Source organism: Hibiscus syriacus, unplaced genomic scaffold (assembly GCF_006381635.1).
Source record: "Hibiscus syriacus cultivar Baekdansim isolate YM2019G1 unplaced genomic scaffold, ASM638163v2 tig00111099_pilon, whole genome shotgun sequence".
Classification (NCBI taxonomy): domain Eukaryota; kingdom Viridiplantae; phylum Streptophyta; class Magnoliopsida; order Malvales; family Malvaceae; genus Hibiscus; species Hibiscus syriacus.
In genome coordinates this window covers 848,661-873,065 of record NW_024062984.1, presented here as the reverse complement: position 1 = coordinate 873,065, position 24,405 = coordinate 848,661, and the positions used below count along the sequence as shown (strand labels likewise).

At 33.1% G+C, this 24,405-nt stretch overlaps 4 protein-coding genes across 4 annotated transcripts; 3 read left to right on the top strand and 1 right to left on the bottom strand.

The window, feature by feature from the left end:
* Positions 1–1,575: 1,575 nt before the first annotated feature.
* On the top strand, positions 1,576–2,180 carry LOC120153261 (EPIDERMAL PATTERNING FACTOR-like protein 9). Its single transcript, XM_039165250.1, has 3 exons — positions 1,576–1,760; positions 1,837–1,904; positions 1,982–2,180. The coding sequence occupies exons 1-3, from the start codon at positions 1,592–1,594 to the stop codon at positions 2,174–2,176; spliced, it is 432 nt and encodes a 143-aa protein (XP_039021181.1). The 5' UTR covers positions 1,576–1,591; the 3' UTR covers positions 2,177–2,180.
* A 5,333-nt stretch (positions 2,181–7,513) lies between these two features.
* LOC120153338 lies at positions 7,514–10,257 on the top strand. Its single transcript, XM_039165316.1, has 2 exons — positions 7,514–9,559; positions 10,252–10,257. Exons 1-2 carry the CDS (start codon positions 7,514–7,516, stop codon positions 10,255–10,257), a joined length of 2,052 nt encoding a protein of 683 aa, XP_039021247.1.
* A 288-nt stretch (positions 10,258–10,545) lies between these two features.
* LOC120153238 lies at positions 10,546–11,992 on the bottom strand. The gene is made up of 4 exons (XM_039165231.1): positions 11,491–11,992; positions 11,154–11,357; positions 10,896–11,075; positions 10,546–10,737 (listed from the first exon to the last, which is right to left on the bottom strand). The coding sequence occupies exons 1-4, from the start codon at positions 11,494–11,496 to the stop codon at positions 10,687–10,689; spliced, it is 441 nt and encodes a 146-aa protein (XP_039021162.1). The 5' UTR covers positions 11,497–11,992; the 3' UTR covers positions 10,546–10,686.
* A 5,652-nt stretch (positions 11,993–17,644) lies between these two features.
* LOC120153173 (transcription factor IBH1-like) lies at positions 17,645–18,522 on the top strand. Its single transcript, XM_039165175.1, has one exon. The coding sequence runs from the start codon at positions 17,947–17,949 to the stop codon at positions 18,421–18,423; it is 477 nt and encodes a 158-aa protein (XP_039021106.1). The 5' UTR covers positions 17,645–17,946; the 3' UTR covers positions 18,424–18,522.
* The last annotated feature ends 5,883 nt before the right edge of the window (positions 18,523–24,405 follow it).

The following is a 24,405-nucleotide window of genomic DNA, read 5'->3' as shown; positions in this document are numbered from 1 at the left end:
TAGTTATTGATTTATCTAAAGGGATAGTTTTAAAACCAGATAATTTTGATGGGACAAAGGGATTATTATTTTAATTTTGTGATGATATTATATTATGAATATTGTTGGAGTATTCTTTTTAATTTTTCTTTTGCAAATCATGTTTTTGATGTTATTCTTTCATCTACATAGGTTTTTAGAATTTTATATATCTGATTTATCACATTCATTCGAGTTTAATTTGCTCTAAACTCATTATCGCCTTAGGTGTATACAAATAGTAAAGATTTATATATGAATAATCGACTACAACTCTCCGTTCAAACTAAAAAAATGAGAATTGTGAATAGCGGGTTGTCACCAATCTTCCATCAATATATATATATATATATATATATATCGAACATAGATATATTTATTTAGATGAGGTTTCAGATTCAAACTAGGGTTTGGGTACTGATAACCGAACTAAGAAGTCAAACGTGTTTGATTTTGGTGGGTGACGAAATGCTTTCCTAAATGCAAGTGTAGGCCAACAACCATTAATGATTCCCAGTGTTTTGAAAATCGGACCGGACCGGCCGGTTCAACCGATAATCGTTGTCTAATTCGGTTTAATCTAGATCGGTTGAATTGATATTAGTGAACCGACCGAAACCGTTGAACCATTCAAACCAGACCGACTGAAAACCGGGAAAAACCACCAATTTTATTATTATTTTTTTAAAAAAATTAAACCAAACGACGTCGTTTGTTAAACGAGCCAATTCGAACTCGAGTATTGCTGAGCTCGACTCGAACTTGAAAAATTTAAAAGTAAGCTCAACTCGACTCAAACTCACGAGCTAAAAATTATCAAGTTCAACTCGAACTCGAAATATAATATTGAAGCTTGAACTCGAAAAGGCTTGAACTCAAAAAAAAATTAGAAGCTCAATTAAAGCCTAAAATTCGAGCTTGATTGAAGTGAAAGAATAGTTCACTCAATGCTCACCAAAAGGCTCCATGATTTTGAATGTCAAATTAGCTCTATTATTTATAGAAGTTAGTTGGGATGATCTTCTATGTTTCTTAGCCATGTGGGATTGTTTTTAAAAAAAAAAAATTAAACCAAACAATATCATTTTGTTATGATTTTTTTAGCCCCAAATTTATTTTTTAATTATACTTATATACTTATATTTATTATTTAATATGTTTTACCTTAAATGTTATGTTGTAGTTAATTTGAATCATTTTGTTTCACTTGATTTTATGGTTTTTAACTTATATATGTTATGACTTGCTTTGAATATGAATTGTAATATAAAAATTTATTTTTTATTAAATATTTTTGGTATTTTTATTTAATTTTTTAAATAATTATGAAGTCGTCCGGATCTTTCAACCGGTAAATTTGGTTCGATCGGTTAAACCAATGAACCGATAGCATGACCAGTCCGGTTCTGAAAACCATGATGATTCCATATTTCCACCTCGACATCTGAAATTTCTCCCTTTAACCCGAACTGTCTGTGGGGTTTACCCTTGGGGGACCCCTTATAGGTGTGCAGTGAGCGTGCCCCTTCTGAGTCACTGAAAGATTTGCCAGTCTATCTCTTACGCTCATTACATGACCACAAAAATCTCTCTCGCCCATTTATCCTCCCTATATGCCGCCCTACAACCTCATATATATCCACCTCCTTACACTTCACTTCCAACACAAACTGGAGAAATGGCATTCATTAAACTATGCTTCTTACTTTTGCTGCTCTTCTCCTTCCTCCTTTCCCTCCAAGGTTATTTTCCTCTCCCTTTCCCTTGCTGAAAACGGTTGCATTCGTCTTGTTTTCATGATACATTCTGGTTTTGCAGGATTTCAAACTCCATTTATACTTCCTCTCCAACAAGGGGTCTATCAGTATCCGCCATTGCATTTGCAGGTAAAGGGTACTCTTAAGCATTGAACTTCTTTTATGATTATGGAAACGAATTTTCTAACTCAAAAACATTCTTTCAGGCAACGCATGGCGGTAAAGAAGGGAAGACGAAACGGAGTTGGAGGAGATTGATGATTGGATCTACGGCTCCTACCTGCACTTATAACGAATGTAGAGGATGCAAATACAAATGCAGAGCGGAACAAGTCCCGGTTGAAGGAAACGACCCAATCCATAGTGCATACCACTACAAATGCGTTTGCCATAGGTCATGATTATGCTGTGTAACTTTTGTGCTAAAAGTATATGGTTTAATGTTCTCCTTGTCTTGTTATCGAACATAAAATTCTGGGGAAATTTATAAAATGGGAAAGCTTTATCCGTGCATTTTTCTTTGTGTTGGGAACGAAACAAGAAGATGATTGTATTTGAGAAAATATAGTATATTTGATATGGTGTTAGGGTTTTCAAGGGTTTTTGAAGTGAGGGTCACTGCAACTGCAAGTTGGCATGTGGCAGTGGTCTCAAAGTATATTAAAACAAAAAATTCACATGGGGTGACTTTTCTTTTGAACCTATTCAACTAAACCAACAATGGCAGAAACTGAGATCGAAAGAAATTAAAGAAAGAATAAAGCCAGAAGGTGATGAGACCCCATTTTTTCTGAGAAAACAAGCAAGCCCCCACCAACATTTATATGCTTGATTGCATTGGGCCCTTCTCAGTTTTGAGAATATTCTGGCGATCACTACATACATTCTCACACGCGCAAAAAACAAAAGAAGCAGTAAATATTACTGTCAGTGCTTTCATGGAGCTATATAGGCCTCTGGTCTAGTACATATAACCTGCACGAACCGTGACCTCCAAAAATCCAAATTAGCACGACTGTATTCCAGCACAGATTCCATACTCGTACTTGAATGCAATGGGATTGTTTTATCGACTGGTAAAGATCTGGTTTTCTTCTGCTGTTGCTTGTGGGTGAAAATTGTGTTTTTTGCACACTCTTTACTGGCTTATTTTTCCAGCCTATTGATTGTGTATCAAAGACAATGGTTTTCTGTGCAGATATTTTGGCTTATTTGTGTGCACTAAATAGTTACTTTGATCAATTCATTAAGTTGAAAAAAAAAACTTTTTTCCTTCTAAATTTATAAAATATTTTTAATGAAAATAATGTAAATGACCCTTTTATATTCACATAATTTAATTTTAATTTTCCAAAATGTATTTTTAAAATTTTGAAAACAAAAGGAACATAAGTTACTTGGTTGAAAGATCCAGTCTAGAGGGCAGGTATCTAAAGCCCACTATTCCGGGAGGGAGAAGCCCGAGTCCAAGCGACAGATGAACTCAATTTTTTACGTCAACTGCGAAATACATGTTAGTTATTTATAATAATATCGATATTTTATAAACACTTAGAATTAAGTGTATTTGAATATAATCAATAATCAGTTGATTGCGAATAAAATAAATTGGATTGGGAGGATCTCCCTTACCTCTGCAGTACATAATCCGGATTAATTGATCAATAGATCGGTTATTGGTGTTTATACAAAAAATAATCAGTTGATTTAACTAGATACGATATTAGATATTTCAAGTAAGGTTAAGAGTTCAAGTCTTAGCATTTGCAAATAAAGTAAATTGAGTTGGAAATGTCGCCCTCGTCTCTGTGGTAGCATGTATACTCCAAGTACCATTTTTCCAATTTCTTAATTTAAGTCAATAATCACGTTTTAAACGTGAATTGTTGGCTGAAAAAAATATTATATTCCAAACTAAATTTTGAGCTAAAAACGCTTTCATAAACATTCTTAAATGGACCTAAGTTTGGTCTCAACATTTTTCAATCCCAACTTCCACCTTGAGAAGCCCGCGCATGCCAAACACAATCCCCTTTCAACACATAAACTTGCACCCAAGCTACCCCAAAAGAGTATTCACCTGAAATAGAATTTGTCAAAAGTTACGCATCATACAAACCTTGTTCAAACGACAGCAGCTCCTTTACTCCTAAACCCCTTCCTTCTTTGGATGGCAAAAACAAAATTCTAAATTAAAAAACAAATTCTTATAATGTTGATTCCAATCACATTGTTGACTCGACATTGTTGTAGTAATCAACCAATCAAATATCAACACGACATAAGCAAACATCCGTACCCCATGTAAGAAGTGAAAGCCTCTCAAAACTGTAAAGTAATTTCTCTTGATTTGATAGTCTTCTCAGAATTCATCCATTCATAAAAATTATCAGGGTAAAGTATAGTAATGGTTACTGAACATTTCTGAAGCTTGTATTTAGGTCCTCTAACTTTTAAAACTTATAATACAGTCCCCCAACATTTATTATGTTTGCAATATGGTCCCCAACTTAAATCACTGTTAGAAAATTAGGGTAAATTATATAAACGGTCATTGAACTTTTCAGGCACTTGAATTTAGGTCCCCAACTTTTAAAACTTGCAAAACAGTCCCCCAATAATTTTATTTTCTTATTAAATATAGATGTATAGAAAATATAAATGATTCAATTTATATTTAAATGTATGAATCATTTATATTTTTGATATATTTTATTTTTCTTGTATAAACTAGTATTTAAAATATGTTCATGTTTTAATCAAAATATTTCAATATACGAATAAAAATATATTTATATAAATGTATATTTATATTTAGATGTATAAATAAAAAATATATTCATATATTAATGTATGAATCATTTATATTTTTTGAATATTTTATTTTTAATAAGAAATTAAAATTATTAATTATATTAGAAATACTCAACTTAAGATTATATATATAATCATGAATTATAAATATGAAAAATATAATTATTAAATTTAGTTTAAAAATATATAAATCTTAAATTTATTCTTTTAAAATATTGTATCAACTAATATTTAAAAAATATATTAAATCTATCAAACAATTTATCAAATATAATATTTTTTATTGTAAAAAAATATAATATTTTCCCATCATTTATTGCTTTCAAATTTTTTGCCGAAGTTCAAATCTTATTATTTCCATTTTCCATTATATTCTTTTTTTTTTCTGCATTGGTCATACTATTAGTATATGTATTATTGTATATCTCTTAACACAAACGATGGTGTTAGCTTAATGGCTCCACCCTATATCTTTCATTTGCGTGACTCAGGTTTGAGTTTGCCCAAGACCCAAATTTTACTTCTTTGTAACTTAATTTTCTTCTAATTAGGTGGTGACATGTGTCACCAATAACATATATCATGATCATGTGTTAACACATGTCAGATCCTGGTTAAATGATTAATTTATTAAATTTTATTTAATTTAGGACCAAATTGATAGCATATATAAATAATTAGGTGGTGACATGTGTCACCAATGACACGTGTCATGATCATGTGCTAACACATGTCAGATCCTAATTAAATGATTAATTTATTAAATTCTATTTAATTTAGGACTAAATTGATTATATAAATAATAAAGACTGAATGTATAATAATGTCAATTCCTTTTAACTGCCACTTCATCATTTGTATCAATTGGTAACGACTAGTGGCTTAGTTGAAACAGTTAAATAATTATGTTGTATGATTGATAAATTTAAAAGATCGATGACAAAAGTAAAAAGGGCTAGATAGTTAAGTTGTCAACCTAGTAGTTTACACTTTTATTTATACGTCAAAATAACATTTTATAAATTTAAAATTCGAATTATTTTCAACCTCTTTTATATCCTAACTACTTTTTTTAATTAAAAAATTTCTTCAACAGATAAGAATTATACTATTATATTTATATAAAAAATACGTATCACATGAAATAAGATGAAATTAAATAATAATAAATCTGACATAATTGAATTATTTTGGAATTTAAAGTTTAGAATGAAATTGAATTACTTTGGAAATTGGGGTTTAGAATGAAATTGAGGACTGTTTTGTAAGTTTTAAAAGTTGGGGGACCTAAATTCAAGTGTCTGAAAAGTTCAATAACCTTTTATATAATTTACCCTAATTTCTAACGGTGGTTTAAGTTGGGGACCATATTGCAAACGGAATAAATGTTGGGGGACTGTATTGCAAGTTTTAAAAGTTGAGAGACCTAAATGCAAGCTTTAGAAATGTTCAGTGACCATTACTATACTTTACCCAAATTACTATTATCTTTAAATTTATTAAAACTTATTTATCATTTTCTAACACGTAATGTAATGACCATTTTATAATATTTAGTAAATTTAATAATTTTTATATAATTCTCATAACTTCAATAATAATAAAATTTTAATGACTCGTGTAATTTGCCTTTTCTTCCTTTTTTTTTTTTAAATTACTATTACGATCAAAGTACTCAAAAGGCTCTGCAGTGGAGCACTAAAAGACCCAGGCTGTACACTCTCAATGAAATCTCAGTTTATGCCCCCTCTTTAATACGCAATCTCAAAGGAAAATCGATGATGAAAGTCAAAAAGAGTTATTTTAGTTCATTTATGAACCACAGAATCGTCCATACTCTTCTTTTTTTCTTTCTGCTATTTACAACCTGGAAACGAATGATGATAACCTGAGAGAAGAAGATAAGAGGGGGGGGGGCATTGTTTAATAACCTGGCAGCCTTCGTTCTGTAATGGGTTTCAGTTTTAATGTCGAAGAATCCGTACATAACCTGGACAGATTAATAGGATCCTGAATCCTGACCACCACCTCCACCACCACCATGTGGTTAGGAATTCAACTTGTTGGCCAGCAGGTGGCTCGGTGAACGTGTCGCCAGAATGAACCGGTGTGGCTCGTTGGAATTCATCTCCATTGCATGCTTTCTCGCCTTCATCAATTCGTCTCCCTCATTCGGTGAACTCTTCATTACAGTGGGCCTGGGAATAAAGAAAAAGAATCATCACTACCCAACGTGAAAGAGAAATCACTTTCTTCTTGAACTATTTATTGATTTGAAGGGTTATATTCTGCGGAGTCTAAAATAAGGTTAATTAACCGCGTGACCGGTAGAAAAGGTTACAGGTTAAAAGTACGACCTACAATATTTTAACTTGGAACCAGACTAAAATGAGACTGAATAACAGAACATGTTTTAAATAGCGTAATAAAATTAGCTAATCTTATTCTCATATGTAATGGGGTGAGGGGAGGTAAGGTAGTAGGCTGTTCCCAACGTCAGGTTGAGAGTAACTTCCGTATAAGACCTCCGGCAGTCAGAATTATAAAATATCCATCATGGGACTCGATAGATTTAAATAACGTGATAGATTTAAATAAATTAAGTTATAGAATCACGTTGCAATATGAAATATTATCATTTTAAAAAATAAAAGCGATTACGTCTAAAGTATTATGAAAGTTTTAGCAGATGGAGGATTGACGTTCCCCACGACAATCACAGAGCATTCTCTCAAAGTTCTCTTGTCTTGCTTATTGTGCTAAGTTCTCTTGTTTTTGCTTCCGTTGGGAATCTAAGCATATTTGCTTGGGTTGTTTTCAGGCTGACTTAGCCGCAATCACAGAGAAGGCGACTAAGGTCGCACGTTCGAGGTGTTTAAGTTCCAAGGGCGTGACAAGTGGTACCAGAGCTAGTTTTGCGAGAAATGGCACAACACAACAATGACGAGGTCCCAGCAGCCAGTGAAGTGATGGAGACTCGTGCTGTTGCGGCGAAGAAGCGTGGAAGCTCGAAGGATGTCGTGGCATCATTTGAGCAAAGGGTTGGCAGATTGGAAGATCGATATAACGAAGTTCAGGAGACTCAAGACTCGGTTGAATCTCGCTTGGAGAAACTGGAGTCTGTGGAGGATGTGCTTCGCGAAGAAACCCAAACACTCATCAACGACATGACAGAGACGGTGGATGAGCGTACCCGAGGTCTCGAGAGCATGTACTTGGCCATGAGGGCCGAACTGATGCGGGAGATGAATGAGCTCAAGAGTGAGCTGCTTGTCTACAAGGCTGCAGTGTTGAATGGAGTGACTGGGGAGGCGCAAGCACCAAGACCCAGGATCGACGTCCCTAAGCCGAAGGAGTTCAAGGGGAGTCGAACTGCCCAAGATGTGGAGAATTTCATCTGGGGCATGGAGCAATTCTTCCGAGGCATGGGCATCGGGGATGATGCCACCAAGGTAAATGTTGCTTCAAATTATCTTGCTGATGCTGCTATGTTATGGTGGCGACACAGGTGTTCCGAGAGGACGGATCCGGTCGGGACATGGGAGGAGTTCGTGGGCGAACTCAAAGAGCATTTCTACCCGAAGAATGCTGTGCTCGAGGCTCGAGCAAAACTGAAACAGTTGAAGCATGACCGTACAATCTTGGAGTATGTCAAGAACTTCACTGAGATCAAGATGCAAATTCCCGACTTAGGTGAGTCAGAAGGGTTCTTTGCATTCATGGATGGACTACAACGGTGGGCCAACTTGGAGATCCAGATGAGGGGAGTGAAAACTCTCTCCAAGGCATTGGATGAAGCCGAGGCCATTGCCCCATTTGAAATAAAGAAGACCGACTCTCACAAACCAAAGCCAAAACCCAAAGGTAATGGTGGGGGAGAGAAGGCCAGAGGAATCTCCAACAAGCCAGCAGGGGGTAATGGGAAGCAGAATGATCGACCCAAAAAGCTTTCCAATCCTTGGGAGAAGAAGGGAGAATTATCGTGCTTCAATTGTGGAGGAAATCACATGAAGAGGGATTGTCCTCAGCTTATGAAAGTTGCTGCCATCAAGGAGAATGATGGGGAAGAGAAGGAGACCTTGAAGCTTGGTTCCATCATTAGTTCCATGGAGATCAAGAAGGGTCGCAAGAAGAAGGGACTGATGTACGTAGACATCACCGTGGCGGGCCAAAAGATGAGTGCACTAGTGGACACGGGTGCCTCAGAGTTGTTCTTGTCCGAACAAGCTGCCAAGAAACTTGATCTTCGTATAGAGAAGACAAGTGGCTTCATTAAAACCGTCAATACCAAGGAGGTTCCGATTGTTGGGGAAGCAAGAGGAATCAAGCTTAGCATTGGAGGATGGACCGGGAAGGAGTCCATAAAGGTAATCCCACTCGATGATTTCGACTTTGTTATTGGGATTAGTTTCCTTGATCGGATTAATGCGTTTCCCTTGCCATTTGCCGATTGCCTAGTAATTTGTGATCCGAAGCACCAATGCATTGTTCCGGTAAGTCGAGAGTCTGGAACCGATGCCAAGATGCTATCCGCGATCCAGTTCTCAAAGGGGGTGCGCAGGGAGGAACCCACCTTTGTGGCTTCATTGGTGGGAACTGAGCCCACAATGACCGAGGAAGTCCCGACTGAAGTGGGACAAGTATTGGCAGAGTTTAGGGATGTAATGCCAACAGAGTTGCCAAAGTGTTTGCCACCGAAGAGAGAGGTGGACCACAGGATCGAGCTCGTGCCGAATGCGGAGCCTCCCGCCAAGGCACCGTACCGTATGGCCCCACCGGAGTTAGAGGAGCTTCGCAGACAGTTGAAAGAGCTCCTAGATGCGGGACATATCCGACCGTCGAAGGCACCCTTTGGTGCACCGGTGCTATTCCAGAAGAAGCATGATGGCTCCCTTCGAATGTGTATCGACTACCGGGCTTTAAACAAGCTCACTGTGAAGAACAAGAAACCCAATTCCATTCTTCTCTTTGTGAGAGAGTAATAAAGCTCTGAGGCATTTGCTCTATCTTTCTGAGTTCTTTAGTTTCTTTATTCTTGTTGCCTATCTCGGTGGCCAGGAGTAGCCACCTTCGTGTTAGCACTTCCACACGATAGTCCGACCTTGTCGGCATTCTAAAGCTTCCGCAATCCAAAGCCTTGAGGGCTTGGTTCCAACCTTTGTGAGTTTGCACACTCACTTAGCTTGGGTAAGGCTTACTTAGTCGCCGAGAAGACCGAGGAGCGTCTAAAGCGTCTAAGGCCGCACGACCCGTCAGACCTTGACTCTGATATTCCGACGGTGTGAGGCGTCGAAGTTCTGGGGGCGTGACAATTTACTTAGTCACTTTCTAATATATATATTTTTTAATTTTTTTGTGTTTAAATTTATCAATTAATTATATTTAATTAGGATAAACTACACTAGGAGTCACTTTTATTTCATTTTTTTCTGATTTTGATCATTCAACATTCAAAAGTTACATTTTGAACACTTACATTATTAGTTTATCACAAAATGATAACTCAAATGTTAGCTCTGTTATATTGATGGTGTAATATGTTAACAAAATTTAAATACACAAGTAGTAACATTAAAATTTAATCATTTGTATCAACTTTTTTATTAAAAAAAGTGATTTTTTTTTCATTCTTATTAACTTATGATATCATTAATGTAATAAGAGATAATGTTAGTGTGATATTTTTTTATAAATGAAATAAAAGTGACCTTCAATGTAATTTTCTTCTTTATTTACTACTTGCAAAGTTCAATTCCATTGTCCTTCCTTGTAGTCCAACAAAGATTTACATATTTCCAATGGAAATCATCAAGAGATTGTCTTAAATAAGAAAAAGAGGATTTTAATTATATTATGCTCGTAATTAATAACCTCACATGATAATTAATTAATATAACCATAACCACTACAATAATCATCATCTTAACCCAAATAAACCCCTTTAGTATACAAAGGAAAGGGAAAGATAAAAAGGTAGACCCCATGGCATTGTCCATTTAATATTTCTCAACATCTTAAACAAAAACTATATTTACGTAATACTAACATATATATAGAATGCAGTAAGCAACGCGCGGCAATGGAGGCTTCAAAATAATCAACTTAGCACCAAGCAGCAGGAGAACAAGCACAAGCCTTTCTTCTTCATCTAATTAAACAGATTGAAAAAAAATGGAACATTAATGTGTGATGTAATGATTGTATAAAAGGTAAAACATAGTTATTACACACATGGGGAACAATGGCGGAGACTGGAGATTGTAAAAGCTTTTTAAGTTTTAAAATTAATGGAGTAGTGGAGCCTACCTTTTTGGGTTTTGCGTAAAGCAGGTCAGGTGAGATTTTGTAAAGGTCTTCATCGACGGGTTTTGGGGTTGGCTTGGCCGTGGGAATTGCGCTTGTTCCCGCCGCTGCCGGTTGTTTCACGTCACCGGCCTCCCAGCTTTGCGTTTTGTCTTCTTTAACGTGCGACTGTCGTACTTTTGTCTGCAAATTTCCATTCATTAAGACTAAAAATAACCCATTTACCATGGCTTTGATTTGTTTAGTTCTTGGTTTACATACCCTTTTACGAGGAACGACAATCATGGCGGGAGTAACAACATCGTTCTCATACAGATCACCGGCGACATATAAATCACGATCCTCGGTGTAGCTGTAACGAAGCAACCCGGTTTGTCGAGCCGATTCGAAACACTGAGTAATAGGAAGGTCGTTGTTCCAATCCCAGCTTCCAAAGGCCGGAACATGGTTCCTTCTGTAATAATCCTAAACACACAAACAGAATCCCACTATGCTAACCAACAGCAATGCAAAGTACAATGTACAAAACCAAAAACGGAACACACATGAAACTCAATTTGAAAACAAAGAAGGAAAAAAAAAGGTAGACTTCACTTACATCCATTCAAAGAAGCCCTTTCAAAGGAGAGTCGAAAATTTGTGTGTCGTCTTTCACTAGTTTCTTTCTTCGTGCGAGGATGGGAAGTATAGCAATTTAAAGGGTGAAGTGAAAGGAAAGGTAGGGTAAAAAAGTAGAGGTATGGAGGTGGGATCCAAAGCAATAATTTTTTTTTTTATCTGGGTAAAAAGAAAGATTAACCCTGACCAGATGACGAAGTTTCACAGCAGGAGACACCAGGACAAAGAGGGAAAGGTAAGATAATGAAAAGATGAAAGACAGATTAGTAAAACAGGGCTAGCGTGCTTTTGATCAAGTGTATATTCCAATGTTTTTCACTTTGGTTTTTGTGGGAGTTCTTTTTTACTGTGATTAGCCTGCAAAGACTATGGATTGGCCTTTGGATTTAGGGTTTAAACCCCCCATTGCGTACGGGGAAAGAGAGAGGACGACGAAGTCAGTAGAGGGGGTCAACACTCAACAGTTTAACTTTGGGTGCTTAATGGATCTGAAAGGGATAACAGTGTTTTAAAGTTGAAAACTTGCAGAAGACAAAGCTGCAGGGAGAAAGAATAAATTTTTTATCTTTTTTTTTTTTATTTTGCAGGGAAGCAGTTCAATTGATAAGGACATGTGCAACTGTGTACACAACCTCTGCCCTTTTAACCCCCCCTTTTTTTTGCTTTTTATTATCCTTTAATGGTAATTTTTGATATCTTTCATTCCGTAAAATTGTTTTTCACCATTGGTAAATGCCAAATAATTCAACTATCCAACGAATCGACAACGAAGCTTTGACCCTTTGGTTCTTGATAGAAATTTTGAACAGAGAATTCATTTATCTTGTTTTTAATTCATGATTTAAACAATGATGACATCATAATGACTTGACATGAAATAACCTTGTTTTTGTTTTTGGTCCCGAAGGGACTATGTTTGGTCCTATTTCATGTTTGTGTTGCAGCAGAACAGACCTCGAAACGATGCATACATTAGATTCGAGAGTATCTATTTTTATTTATTTATTTTATCCAAATCAGGTGTGTTCTTCTTTCCTCTTTGTCAGTCGTATTGGATTTTTACAATATCTTATTCTTACGCCGCTAACAAACAAACAAAAACAGAGCAGCTTACCAGTAAACCCCTCGTAAGATACAGGTATTTGGTTCTTCGGATAATAAAAGAAAGGGTAATCTACGTGTTTATACATTTTTTAAGTGATTAATTTAATTTGATTATCAATTTTCCATATTTTAATCGAATAAATCAATTAATAGAGACTGAATATTTAATAATTTGGATATGACCTGTGATTTGTGAACCCATAATACTTAGCAGGGTAAATATTTAACCGGTGACCTTTATTTTTAAATAAAAAATACAATTTTTATATTATATCAACGAAACTATTCAGATAGTCAAGCTCTGATGAATTTCCTATTTATTCCTTATATACTATATTGACATAATCTGCCACTAATAAATAAATAAATAAAAAAGGCCAACCCTCATATCAATGGGTTAACATGATATCATTGATACCCATTGGGCATTTTATAGAACCGTTGACTAACTAGTTAAATGTGTAAGGTCGTGAGAGCTTTGCACCAATATATTTTTCCTATTTTTTAATAAAATTTCTAAACTTAATTTTTGGATCCATATTTTTCAGAGAAAATTATAGGATTGATCATTTTAGTTTAGGTTTTGTACATTTTTTTCATTGAATTAAAATAATATAATATTTGATTACTTTCATTTTTATTTAATTAAAATATGGTCATTTTGGATTAATTGTCGTTAGATCTTTAACGTATTTACTGATGTGACTAGGGATGGGTATGAGTCGGATTGGGTCCACCCGAACCGACTTGAGAATAAGGAACCCTCCACCCGAGATCCAACCCGACTTGACCAAAACAAAATTTCACCCGATCCGAACCAAACCGACTCGAAATAATAATAATAATAATACTATTTTTTATTTAATAAAAACTGTGACTTAATTGAAAAAATAATATATAGAGGGGTATTATTGTAATTATGCCTAAATATATAAGGTAAAATTATATATTTTTCGGTTCAGGTCGGGTATTTTTCACCCTAAACCCGAACCCAATCGACCCGAACCTTATTTTTTTAAGAAAACTTGACCCGATCGGGCCGGGTCGGGTCGGAACCCGTCGGGTTCTAGTCCATGCCCATCCCTAGGTGCGACACAATGAATTTATAAAATTAAAAGATAAATTGCACAAACGGTCATTAATGTTTAAGTAAGTTTTCATTTCCCCCACTAAAGTTACAAAAGTAACAAATTAGTCACTAAAACATCAAATAGTTCATTGAACAATAATTTTATATCTAATTTACCCCAAAGTATATAATTTTTTAAATTAAAAAAACTTAGAAATTAAACGAAAGTGATTAATACGTAATTTATCCTATTGTTTATTTGAAAATATTTTAAATTAGTTGCCCTTCTAACCGCTCTAGTACTCTCTGATTTATGGGTGAATAAGCTGGGTGTATAAGGACCCATAACTTAAAATTTCCTGATGTTATATATAAAAATCTGTTTGTATTGGGCCCTCGGCTTAGTGGAATAACAAACCAGAGGTGCTAATTCGACATGCTTATGTTCTTGTAGGAATTTTTTAGAATACTATCTTAGAATATTTCTTAAAATATTTTTTTTGTGATATTATTTCTGCAAAAAAATATTATTTATGTAAATTTTAATTAGGAAGTAGTTTGAAACGTTGTTGAGTTATAATTACGTGAAGATAATATCATAATTTATTATTTTAATGAATCGATCTTTTTAATAACAAATAGATCAAAATATAACTAAAAAAATTAAACATAATAGATAAATGATCAAGATATATAAAAAATATTTAAATTAATTTGAATATGTAGTAGGCGTGGTCACTAATATCATAGTAAATTCTTTATAAAAAATTATCATTCAAGAGTTAAAGATAATTGAACGAGACTATATTAACGTGTTAACAGATATTATCTTATATTCACTTCAATTTTTTTTTAAAAAAAAGTAGAAATAGGAAAGAGTAACTTAGGAGCTTGAATATTAAAATGATACCTAATCATAAACAAAATAAGGTGGTCCTAATTAAAAAGAATGAAACAATGCATGTGGAAGCTGCTTATCTCAAGCAAAGCATAATTATGAGGTGGTTAAAGAATCTAATTCCAATGCCTTGATGTTTATCAATCTCTAAGCAAATCTTACCCCACCATGTTCTTCTTTTCCCATCTCAAGTCTCCCCTCCAAAGCATTTCCAAATGCTTGCATGCCTCTCACTTTTTCTTCTTTATTTCTAATTAATTTTATATTCTGTGTCCCTTTAATCGATTAAATAGTTGAACATATATTTTTATAATTAAATGTACAAAATTTACACATAATCGGGTCATCGCGATATAATTTATATTTATGTCTTCGATTTTTTTTACAAATAAAATTATTTTCGGGTTTCCAAAAGAAAATGAAAATAAAACCTAAAGCCAAAACAAAAACAGTACCAAGCATACCTAAGTAACATCCACACACGGAGAGATTACTTGGCCATGGAGGTGGGGCTCAACTTTTCAACAGATTGATGGCTTAGCATTAAAGATTAGGGAGGTTAAGTTTAAGCACACGCCAAGGTTAGCAAACAGTATGGCAGATTACTTGGCCAAGCTGGGGTCGAGGAGAAGAGAAATGTTCAAAGCCAGTTGGTATGGGTCTGTAATGTTTTTATTATTTTTACAATGGAATAGTTAGAATGGTTAGCTTGTGAGAGTTAGCAGGAACTGGGGGTAATCTTTTCAGATTGTCATACAGAGTCCCTGCTCCGGTTTATGTAACGGGGCTTTTGGTTAAGGGTGGGATTCTTCGATATTAGGTGTGTCTTTGTTATGTTTGATTTGGTTTTTCCATTTATTTGTTTCCCTTTTTCGAGCACTCTTTTCCCCTAAATAGTGTTAGAGGGGTTTTTAATGAGACTCAAAATTGGGGACTCGTTTTTTCTTCTCCACGATGAGTGATTAATATAAATTCACGTTGCTGAGAAAAAAAAAAAAACATCCACACACGGAGAGATATAGCTAAATAAGTGCCAACATGAAACATCTCTATCGGTATCTCCACCTATATATAGCTTGATATTTTTATACAAAAGAATCAAATCAAATCAAATCGTTAATGTGCTTCCTTTTTCCTCTTGCCCGTGACTTGAATCCTAGCCAGCAATTGCCTACGCAGACCAAAGGGGTGAACCAAACCCTAAAAAGAGCAAAAGAAAAGCACCCAGCTACCGGCCACTGGCCCTCCTCCGTCATAAGTGACGGTGAATGAAGACCGAGTTATGTGTCACTCTCACACGTACACACCTTTAAATGTAGTGTTGGAGTAAGGTTAACGATATATATGAAATTTAAAGGGGAAGACAGTGATATAATAAAAGCAAAGGAAGTTGATGAAATCAAACTGGAAGGTTACGCTCAGTTCCAAGTTGTCGTGAAGCTTGCAAATTGTCACTTTCCTCACACCATGCTCGCACCCCACTTGATTGTGGTCCACCCAAAACCACCATTAATGGATAATATATAGTAATATTTCTTTACATACTGATGACTCTGTCATCAGAAAGAGAAACCCCCACCCCCCCTACTTTCTCTCTTATTTAATGGAAGTAAGATTTCAGATATATTAAGTCACAACATTCTTGCTATAACCGATGTACAAAGTTGACATTCTTCTTCTTCATCCTCTTCCATGGTGTTCAGGGATTAAACTGTTTCTTTTTTCATGACAGACTTGATCATCAGCAGAAGTGTTGTACGTGTATCTTATTAAAGTGGTGTTAAAAGAATATTGAATGAATGGAAGGAGAAGAAGAGAAAGGAAAACACATGGCATAGAGTGGAGGAAGGTGGGAGGGGGCCTATGGCTATACACTATTAGTTAAGCTTAGAATTTCCATATTCTCTCCAGCCCTTCAGAATCTTCAATAATTGTTTTAAAAAGTAGTGTACTTTAAGGATATATAATTTCAAGTTGCCTCTTCCTTTATCATACTTATTTCGTCTTCACACTCATCTATTATTGATATTTTTTCCTTATAATATATATATTATTAAGCTTTTTCAATATTTAAATTTATAAGATCCTAAATTACTATTGGATAAAAAATACTGAGTGCAAAACTTCTCTCAAGAAGCTTTTAGTATTTTAGTTCCATGACTGATGAAGAGACAAGTCAGTCCCGAATTATCAATAAGTTTGCAATACTGGAATAATATAAAAAGTTAAAAGTCAAAATCAAAATGATTTTTCAAGATAACAGAATCATACCCTTTTGAATGAATGGGGCACTTCCCCAATCAAAAAGCAACAAGAATAACAAGAGCACCATAAGAAGTGTATGTAACAGCAAAAACAACGCTGTTTTGTCTCTTGAAAAATAATACTTTTGATTGAATGGTCAAACCACTTTATGGAAAATAAACTTGATAGTGGGTTGAAATTTGGATTGTAGTAAATCAGGACAAGTTTGGGTCATCATATCATCGAGTGTTGTAGTGAACAAACTGATTATGATTATCGCCATCTCTTCGTTGTGTTTGTGATTTTGGGCCTCGCTGCCGACATCACCGGTCGCCACCACCTTCCAATTTGACCAACATAAAGTAAAAACGAGGTGCAATTACTGGAGTTAAACGAATTCAACTAAGCACTCAACTTTAAGGTGGAGAATGTAGTGAGGGAATTTTGATGTTTTATTCCAAAAACTTAAAATAATAATAATAAAACACTACAAACATACGATGGATAAACAAAGAGAGAAGACAAGAGAGGTCCCACGATCCAAGTGGGAAAATGGAACCATGTGCGCTCATGTGGTGGTTGGCCATTTCAGTCCCCACAGAACTCCCTTTCTCTCCTCTACAACCCCTATCTGAAAACGAAAGCAAACGCCTTTTATTCATTTCTAATTCCAATTTACACTGTCGTAAATGATATTTAAATTTTAAACCAGAATAATAAAACAGATAATTAAAAATATTGAATCATTTAATAAAATGTGGTTATTAAGAATGATAATAATGGGGGTATATATCAAAATCAAGGGTTGATTCCCCAAGTGTCCTTCCTCTTTACACCTCCCATTTCCAATCCCTTGTTCATTCTCCTTTACTTATACTCGTCACATGTTTTTGTTCTTGAAAAGTTCCCCTAACCAGTAACCACATCTCCCTCATTCCTTCATGTCTGGTTGGTCTGTTTAGATACTGTGTCAGAGAATTAGTCAGCTTTTGTCTTCTCCATCACTTCTGCTTTTGTGCAACCCATTTTCACCATTCCTACCTTTGATCCATACAGAAAAAAGGCCAATCCCTTACCCCAAAAAACCCTAATTATTATTTTAACTTCTCGTCTCATAAACCATGAATAACCCTCACCATATGAACCCTAGGTCTCTAAAATCCAGGTTCACCACAAGGTTCCTCAGGGCTCTGACCAAAATCCGTGCTCAAAAACCTATATCCTCGTCTTCTCCCACCGAGATCTTCCGACGATACCGAAAGATCAAGGTGGCTGCAGACAAGTCCATGGCCTACTCCGTTAGGTCGAGGAAAACTTGGAGTAGGGCAATGCTTTGGAAGCTTCGGAGCCGATCACATCGCAGAAGACCAGTGAAGACTAAGTTCCGACAATCCGTCATGAAGAACACGAAAACAACAACAACAACAGGGGAAGATGGGGTTGGGTTCGGTGTCGAAGCAAGTGAACTAAGAGAGCTTGTTCCAGGTGGTGAAGCCATGGATTTATGCAACTTGTTGGACGAGACAGCACATTACATTAAGTGCCTTACCACCCAGGTACAGGTGATGAAAAAAATTGCCGATTTCTACTCTCTCTGAGCCTTTTGAGTAATATATATATATATATTCTTATCACCATCATCATATATATAATAAATCCGAAGAACATAATTTTAAAAAGGGAAATATTTCTTTTTCTGTAGAAAGCATATATATATAGCCAGGTGAAATAGTTTCTAGACAGAAAGTGATGAGTCCTGAGTGAATAAACTTGCAAAATCTGTGTCATGATTTACATACACAGTAGTGTTTGTATAGTTATGTTGGTAATTTCTATTCTCATATACATAAATCTATTTTACATATAATTTGTTTTAATTTCTTGTTCTTGGGTTTCCAAACTTTTTGGTTAATAAATTATCCTTAATAGTAATAAATATTTTTAATTATATTAGTTTGACATGAAGTATACGTCAAGATATTTGTGTTAAGGTGAGACAAATGAGGTTTAATTCTATCTTTAGATAGATTATCAACCACACAAAATTAAAACACATACCAAAACTCGATAAATAAAGCAGGATGTTTTTTTCCAATGATAATGCCAAAATAGTCAATCATAATCAATTGTCTTAAGTTCGCATATATACTTAAGTAGCCTATAAGCTTTTTTAAAAGGAACATATAAATATATAGATAACATTATTATTTTGTATGATGATGGGGGGCTTTAACGTCTATATAGCATGTATATTTATGAAATAGCAGGCTCTCATTTCCGACTTAATTATTGCAGATTATATATATAGAATATTTCAGTTGGCATGTGTGTTTTAAAATCATACTCTAAACCCTAATTATTATCAGCCATATAGATATAAAAATGAAGTAATACGTTTATAGAAAAAGCTTCCATGGTCGAATCCTTCGTTTACCAGCTGCAGTATTACCCAAAACTTGTTCAAAGTCTATGTGTATGTGTGTGTCAGTGTGTATATATATATATATACTTATTAAGATTTATTGCTTTAAAGAACTGTGAGGTGGTGTAGGTTTTCTTCCCTTCCCTCACACACACACTCACAAAGGATCTTCTGCATGTATCATTTCTTTGTGGGAAATTCAGAAGGTTCAGTGATTCTGCTAAACACATGATCCGTGAAATATAAATAAAAAACCAGTAGCCTCTCTCTCTCTCTCTCTAATATATATATATAAGGGTGAGCATTCGATTGAGTTAAGTAAAATTTTTTTGAGTTATTCAAGTTGGCTAGTCCTATTTATAACTCAATATTTACTTGAAATTTTTTCGAGTCGATTTTATAAAATTCGAGTCTAGTCGAGTTGAATTATCCGAGTTCCTGTTTAAATTTACTTTATAATATTATGATGCTATTTGATTTCAATTTAAACAAATTTCTATAACTATACACAATACATAAATATTTCTTCATATGTGATATACATTTATCATATAGTTGAGAGACTCGACTCAAGCTTGAAAATCAATATACTAATTATTAAAATTTTTAAGTTATTCGAGTTCTATTTCATAATTGGACTCAAGTTAAAAAAATTCGAGTCGAGTCAAATTTATAACATCAATTTTTTGAATCGAGTTGAGTTTTACACAGCCTTACTATTATATAGTAATATGTTTGTTAATATTTAAATGAAAAGTATAGATATGTTAAGGTAATGTTAGTTATTTTATCTTTTTGTAATATTGAGATCAGCTATTTGATATTTTGTGTGAAAAATAAAAAAATATTCAAAAATAAATAGTTTTACGGAAATTTTTTTTTTCATTCTTCATTTACCGCTTTGGCAATACTTTTGAAAAATGACTTTTAAAAGTACATTAGAAAATAATTGTTAAAAGTATACTTTAAAATTTAACTGTTTGAGATTGTTGTTAAAAAATGAGTTTGAAAAGATAAAATGTCCAATATAGACATTATGTTATAAATTAAAAATATAGAATTTAAATCATATTTACACTTATTAATACTATGATATATAAAATATATCATCTTAAATTATAATGAATATATAAAAAATAACTACAATAAAAGCATATTTTATAATAACTCCTTATTAATATTTTAATATACGACCCATGAATTTTATTTAACTTTAACTAATTAAATAATAATAAATTATTTTTTAAGGATGTTGATATTAAATTATCAAAATAAAATGTAAACACATAATTAAATGGAGTTCATGCATTAATAAAACTAAAATTATAATTTGATTCCAAAAGTAAAGTTTAAAATGAAAAAGTTATAAATTTTTGCTTTTGCGGTTGGTTTGAAACCAGTAATTCCATCGTAGTTTTTCCTCCTATTTTTTTTAGTTTAGAGTATATACAAAGCTTTTTTCCTACTTTTTTTTTCTCTAGAATAAATGCATAAATATAGTAATGATCAATACTCAACCTATCTATGTTGACAAACAAGCTCCATTGATGATCAAGTTAATGTTTTTCATAGTTTGAGTCAGGTTAAGGTAAGACTTTAGATTTTCTTTTCATAAACTACATTTATAAGCACAAATATTTTTAATTGATAAATAAAATTTTAAATAAAGTTATAATAAAATTTGTTCAAATCCTACTCAATTCAAAGTACCCACACGTTTTTCTTATCATAATATTAAAAAAAGGAGATTAATTATAAAAATATATTAAACCAAACATAATTTCCTACTATATTTTTTTGGAAGACGAACTTGGGATCTATGAGAATTGAGTTCTTCATTGGATTTATCACTCTAGATTTTTAGATAATGATAATTTAAACTCAACTCTTTAAAGAATGGACTCTAATGACATTCTTTAAAGAATGGACTCTAAATCATAAATCAAACGATTTCGGTGGTAAAATAATTATTGTTATTCGTTGAGGTCCCCGAGTTTGAGTATCTAAAATGTCAAAAAATTTGAGCGTTCATTGTCAGATAATTAAGAGTGTTCTTTTACCAGATGCTCACTTATACTTACCTCAAATTAATAAAAAAATATATTCGAAAAAACTAAAATTCTAGTGTCATATTTTAAAAAGTTTAAAAAAATACATTAAGAATGTCAAAATAATGACGCACTTAATCTTAAGAGAAAAGTATTGATGACATATACCAAACTTTGAAACCGGTGGGAATTTATGCCAAAATTAATTAGCATTAATTGAATATTTCCTTAGGGTTACTCTAAGGTATTTGACAACTAGCACATCAATGATAGGTGAAATTATTTCAACACTAAAAACATTGACATGGCAACATAACATTCTTAAAAGTATTGGGGGGGGGGGAAGTGGTTAGGCTGTTTATGCTTGTATGATAAGGGAGCTCCATTAGGTATATATGAAATTAAATTAAAAATAGTTTAATAATTTCTGAAATAATTTAAAACCTTTTAATTAATAATAGTAGGTAATTTTATGGAATAATAAGGAAATACAACAATATTATAAGAGGGGTATACAAAAACTAAAATATACTATCAACTGATATTTTTTTTCTTTGAATAGTCTGAGATGATTGTAAGGTGGTATGTGCAGAGACAAACATACAATTGCTTGAATCTAAGGGCGTTCACTTTTCAGTTTTAACTGAATTAACCGACTGAACCATATTAGTTTAGTTAATTCGGTTGGCCACCGAATTAGTTCAGCCGGGTAACAGTTAATATTTGTTCAATATTCGGTTAACGGTTAATATTTTTTTTAATATTCGGTTAACGGTTAATTCGGTTTAAAATCATTTAATTAACCAAATTCACTGAAATTATTAAATATTATATATAGTAAATACATATTTTAAGCTCAAATCTATTAAGAGTTAATACCCAATTGGTTTTTAACCACACTAGAATCATTAAATTATCAATATCTAGTTAAATTTTAACTCAAATAAAAAAATACATATATTATATTCAAATTAATCTAATTAAAAAATTAAAATATCTAGTTAAATTTTAACTCAAATAAAAAAAATTATATTCAATTAATCTAATGAAAAAATTCAGTTAATTTGGTTAACCCAGTGTTTGGTTCAATTAATATTAAAAAACCATTTCTGTTAATGGTTAAAATAAAAAGTTCGATTAATTCAGTTAATGAAAATCCAGTTCGATCGGTGGCTGAGTTAACCGTTTGCACACCCCTTATCTAGGACCACAAGAGAGAACAACACACCGTTTAACCATTAAGTTAACTCAATGGATTCCAACTAATCATTTATCTTAGGACTATTAGAGTCCACAAACTAAAAAGAAAGAGTAATATAGGACCATACAAAAAACGATGAAAAATCTAACAAAATAAAGAACTACAAAAAAATGATAGATACAAGTAATTACAATTATCGACAGTGAAAGAATATTATCATAAAAATGATATATAACAATATGACACATTGACAAACAGATTTTAATACAATTTAAATACAGTTTATCTTCAGTGTATGAAATAATTTTAAATTTTAAAGATAAAAATATTCAAACTTCTAAATAACTATAATCATTTTAGTTAAAAGAAAATGATAAAATGGTAACAATTGTATACCCTCTGGTTTATGATTAATAAATTTTGAGGGATAATATCCATATGCATTTATAATTTGGTTAATCACATTTGTTTCCCAGTATTATACATTTAATTAATAAATAAATTAACAAACCAGCAACATGCTTAAATTAAGCAATGCGAAAGAAGAACTTACCGGACTACAAGATTGGTAACTTAGTTTCTGATATGAGATACGGTGGTGATGATAAAAACATCAACAAAAGTAGAAAACCGAGGAAGAAGATGGATGCTATCTAATCATCTAAACAGGTTCACTACGACAGAACATGTCTATAGCGATGTTTTCTTTAGCCTTGTAGCGAGGTTATTTGGTAAAAGTGAAGGGATGTAAAGTTAAACAAATGGGAATTAGAAGAGAAGATGGGGTTGGTGTTTATGAATCAAGAAATGGGAGGGTATATTTCAACAGGCTGTTAACAATCATGTCCATGCAACGCGCGTATAAAGTTAAACGAAACAAGGATGAATGTCAAGCTCAAAGACCATGTCCATGACTAAATCAACTCTCGTCTTTTTAGATGAAAACAATGCTTCAAGCTCAAACACCCGTAATCGCGCTACGAAATTGGGATTTGATTCCGGGCCAGGGTCCACCATTGATTCCCCCCTTTGCATTGACTAGTGAATTCCTCCAAAGCTTTCTTTTTAAGCGTACCGGGACTGAACCCTAATTCTTATGTCACTCCATATAAATATCTTGTTATTAAGTTAATAGGTTGTTTTTTTTATTAATTTAACGTGATTATAAATGGTAGTATTTGTTTTAAACACTCAACCATTTGACAATAAAAGATCAAATACCCTGTAGTCATAGTACTCAAACCCAAAACTTCTAACGGTAACAATCATCCCTTTGATCTCTAAATTAACAAGTTGTTAGTAGTTCCTCGAAAGATCTAATTTCATATCTAAATTCAACCTATGTTTTCAAATGTAATATTGGAGGCTGAACGTGACAAAAATATTTTTTTAATTATTTTGATAGAGGTAAAATGATTAATTAATATTAAGAATTTGTAAATAAAAATGTGAATAATACATACAATTAACATGAAATAAAATTCATATCATAAATTATATTTAATATGATTTGATATTGTCTAACTTCACGGACGAGGGAAACAAATAATTCACTATCAATGTAGATGTTACACATAATACAAATATATTAAATTTATTGTATCTCATAACTTGATATTTGTCCCAAACCTGATTCGATGTATCTTAAAACTCTTTCAATATTGGAACAAAATTCATCTATGTAATAGATTATGCTTATTCCAAATAATTTTCTCTCATAATTCTAAAAGTAGAACAAAATTTTATAACCAATAATACTTACTCCATAAAAATCCTTAAATAAATTTAAACATCAAATAATTTTTATCTACTAGAATTATAATAAAATTTAACTTATTAATTAGAATTTGAATTGATATGTAACAGTCTTTCTCGTATCCATTAACTTCAGACTTGACCATTTAGTCTT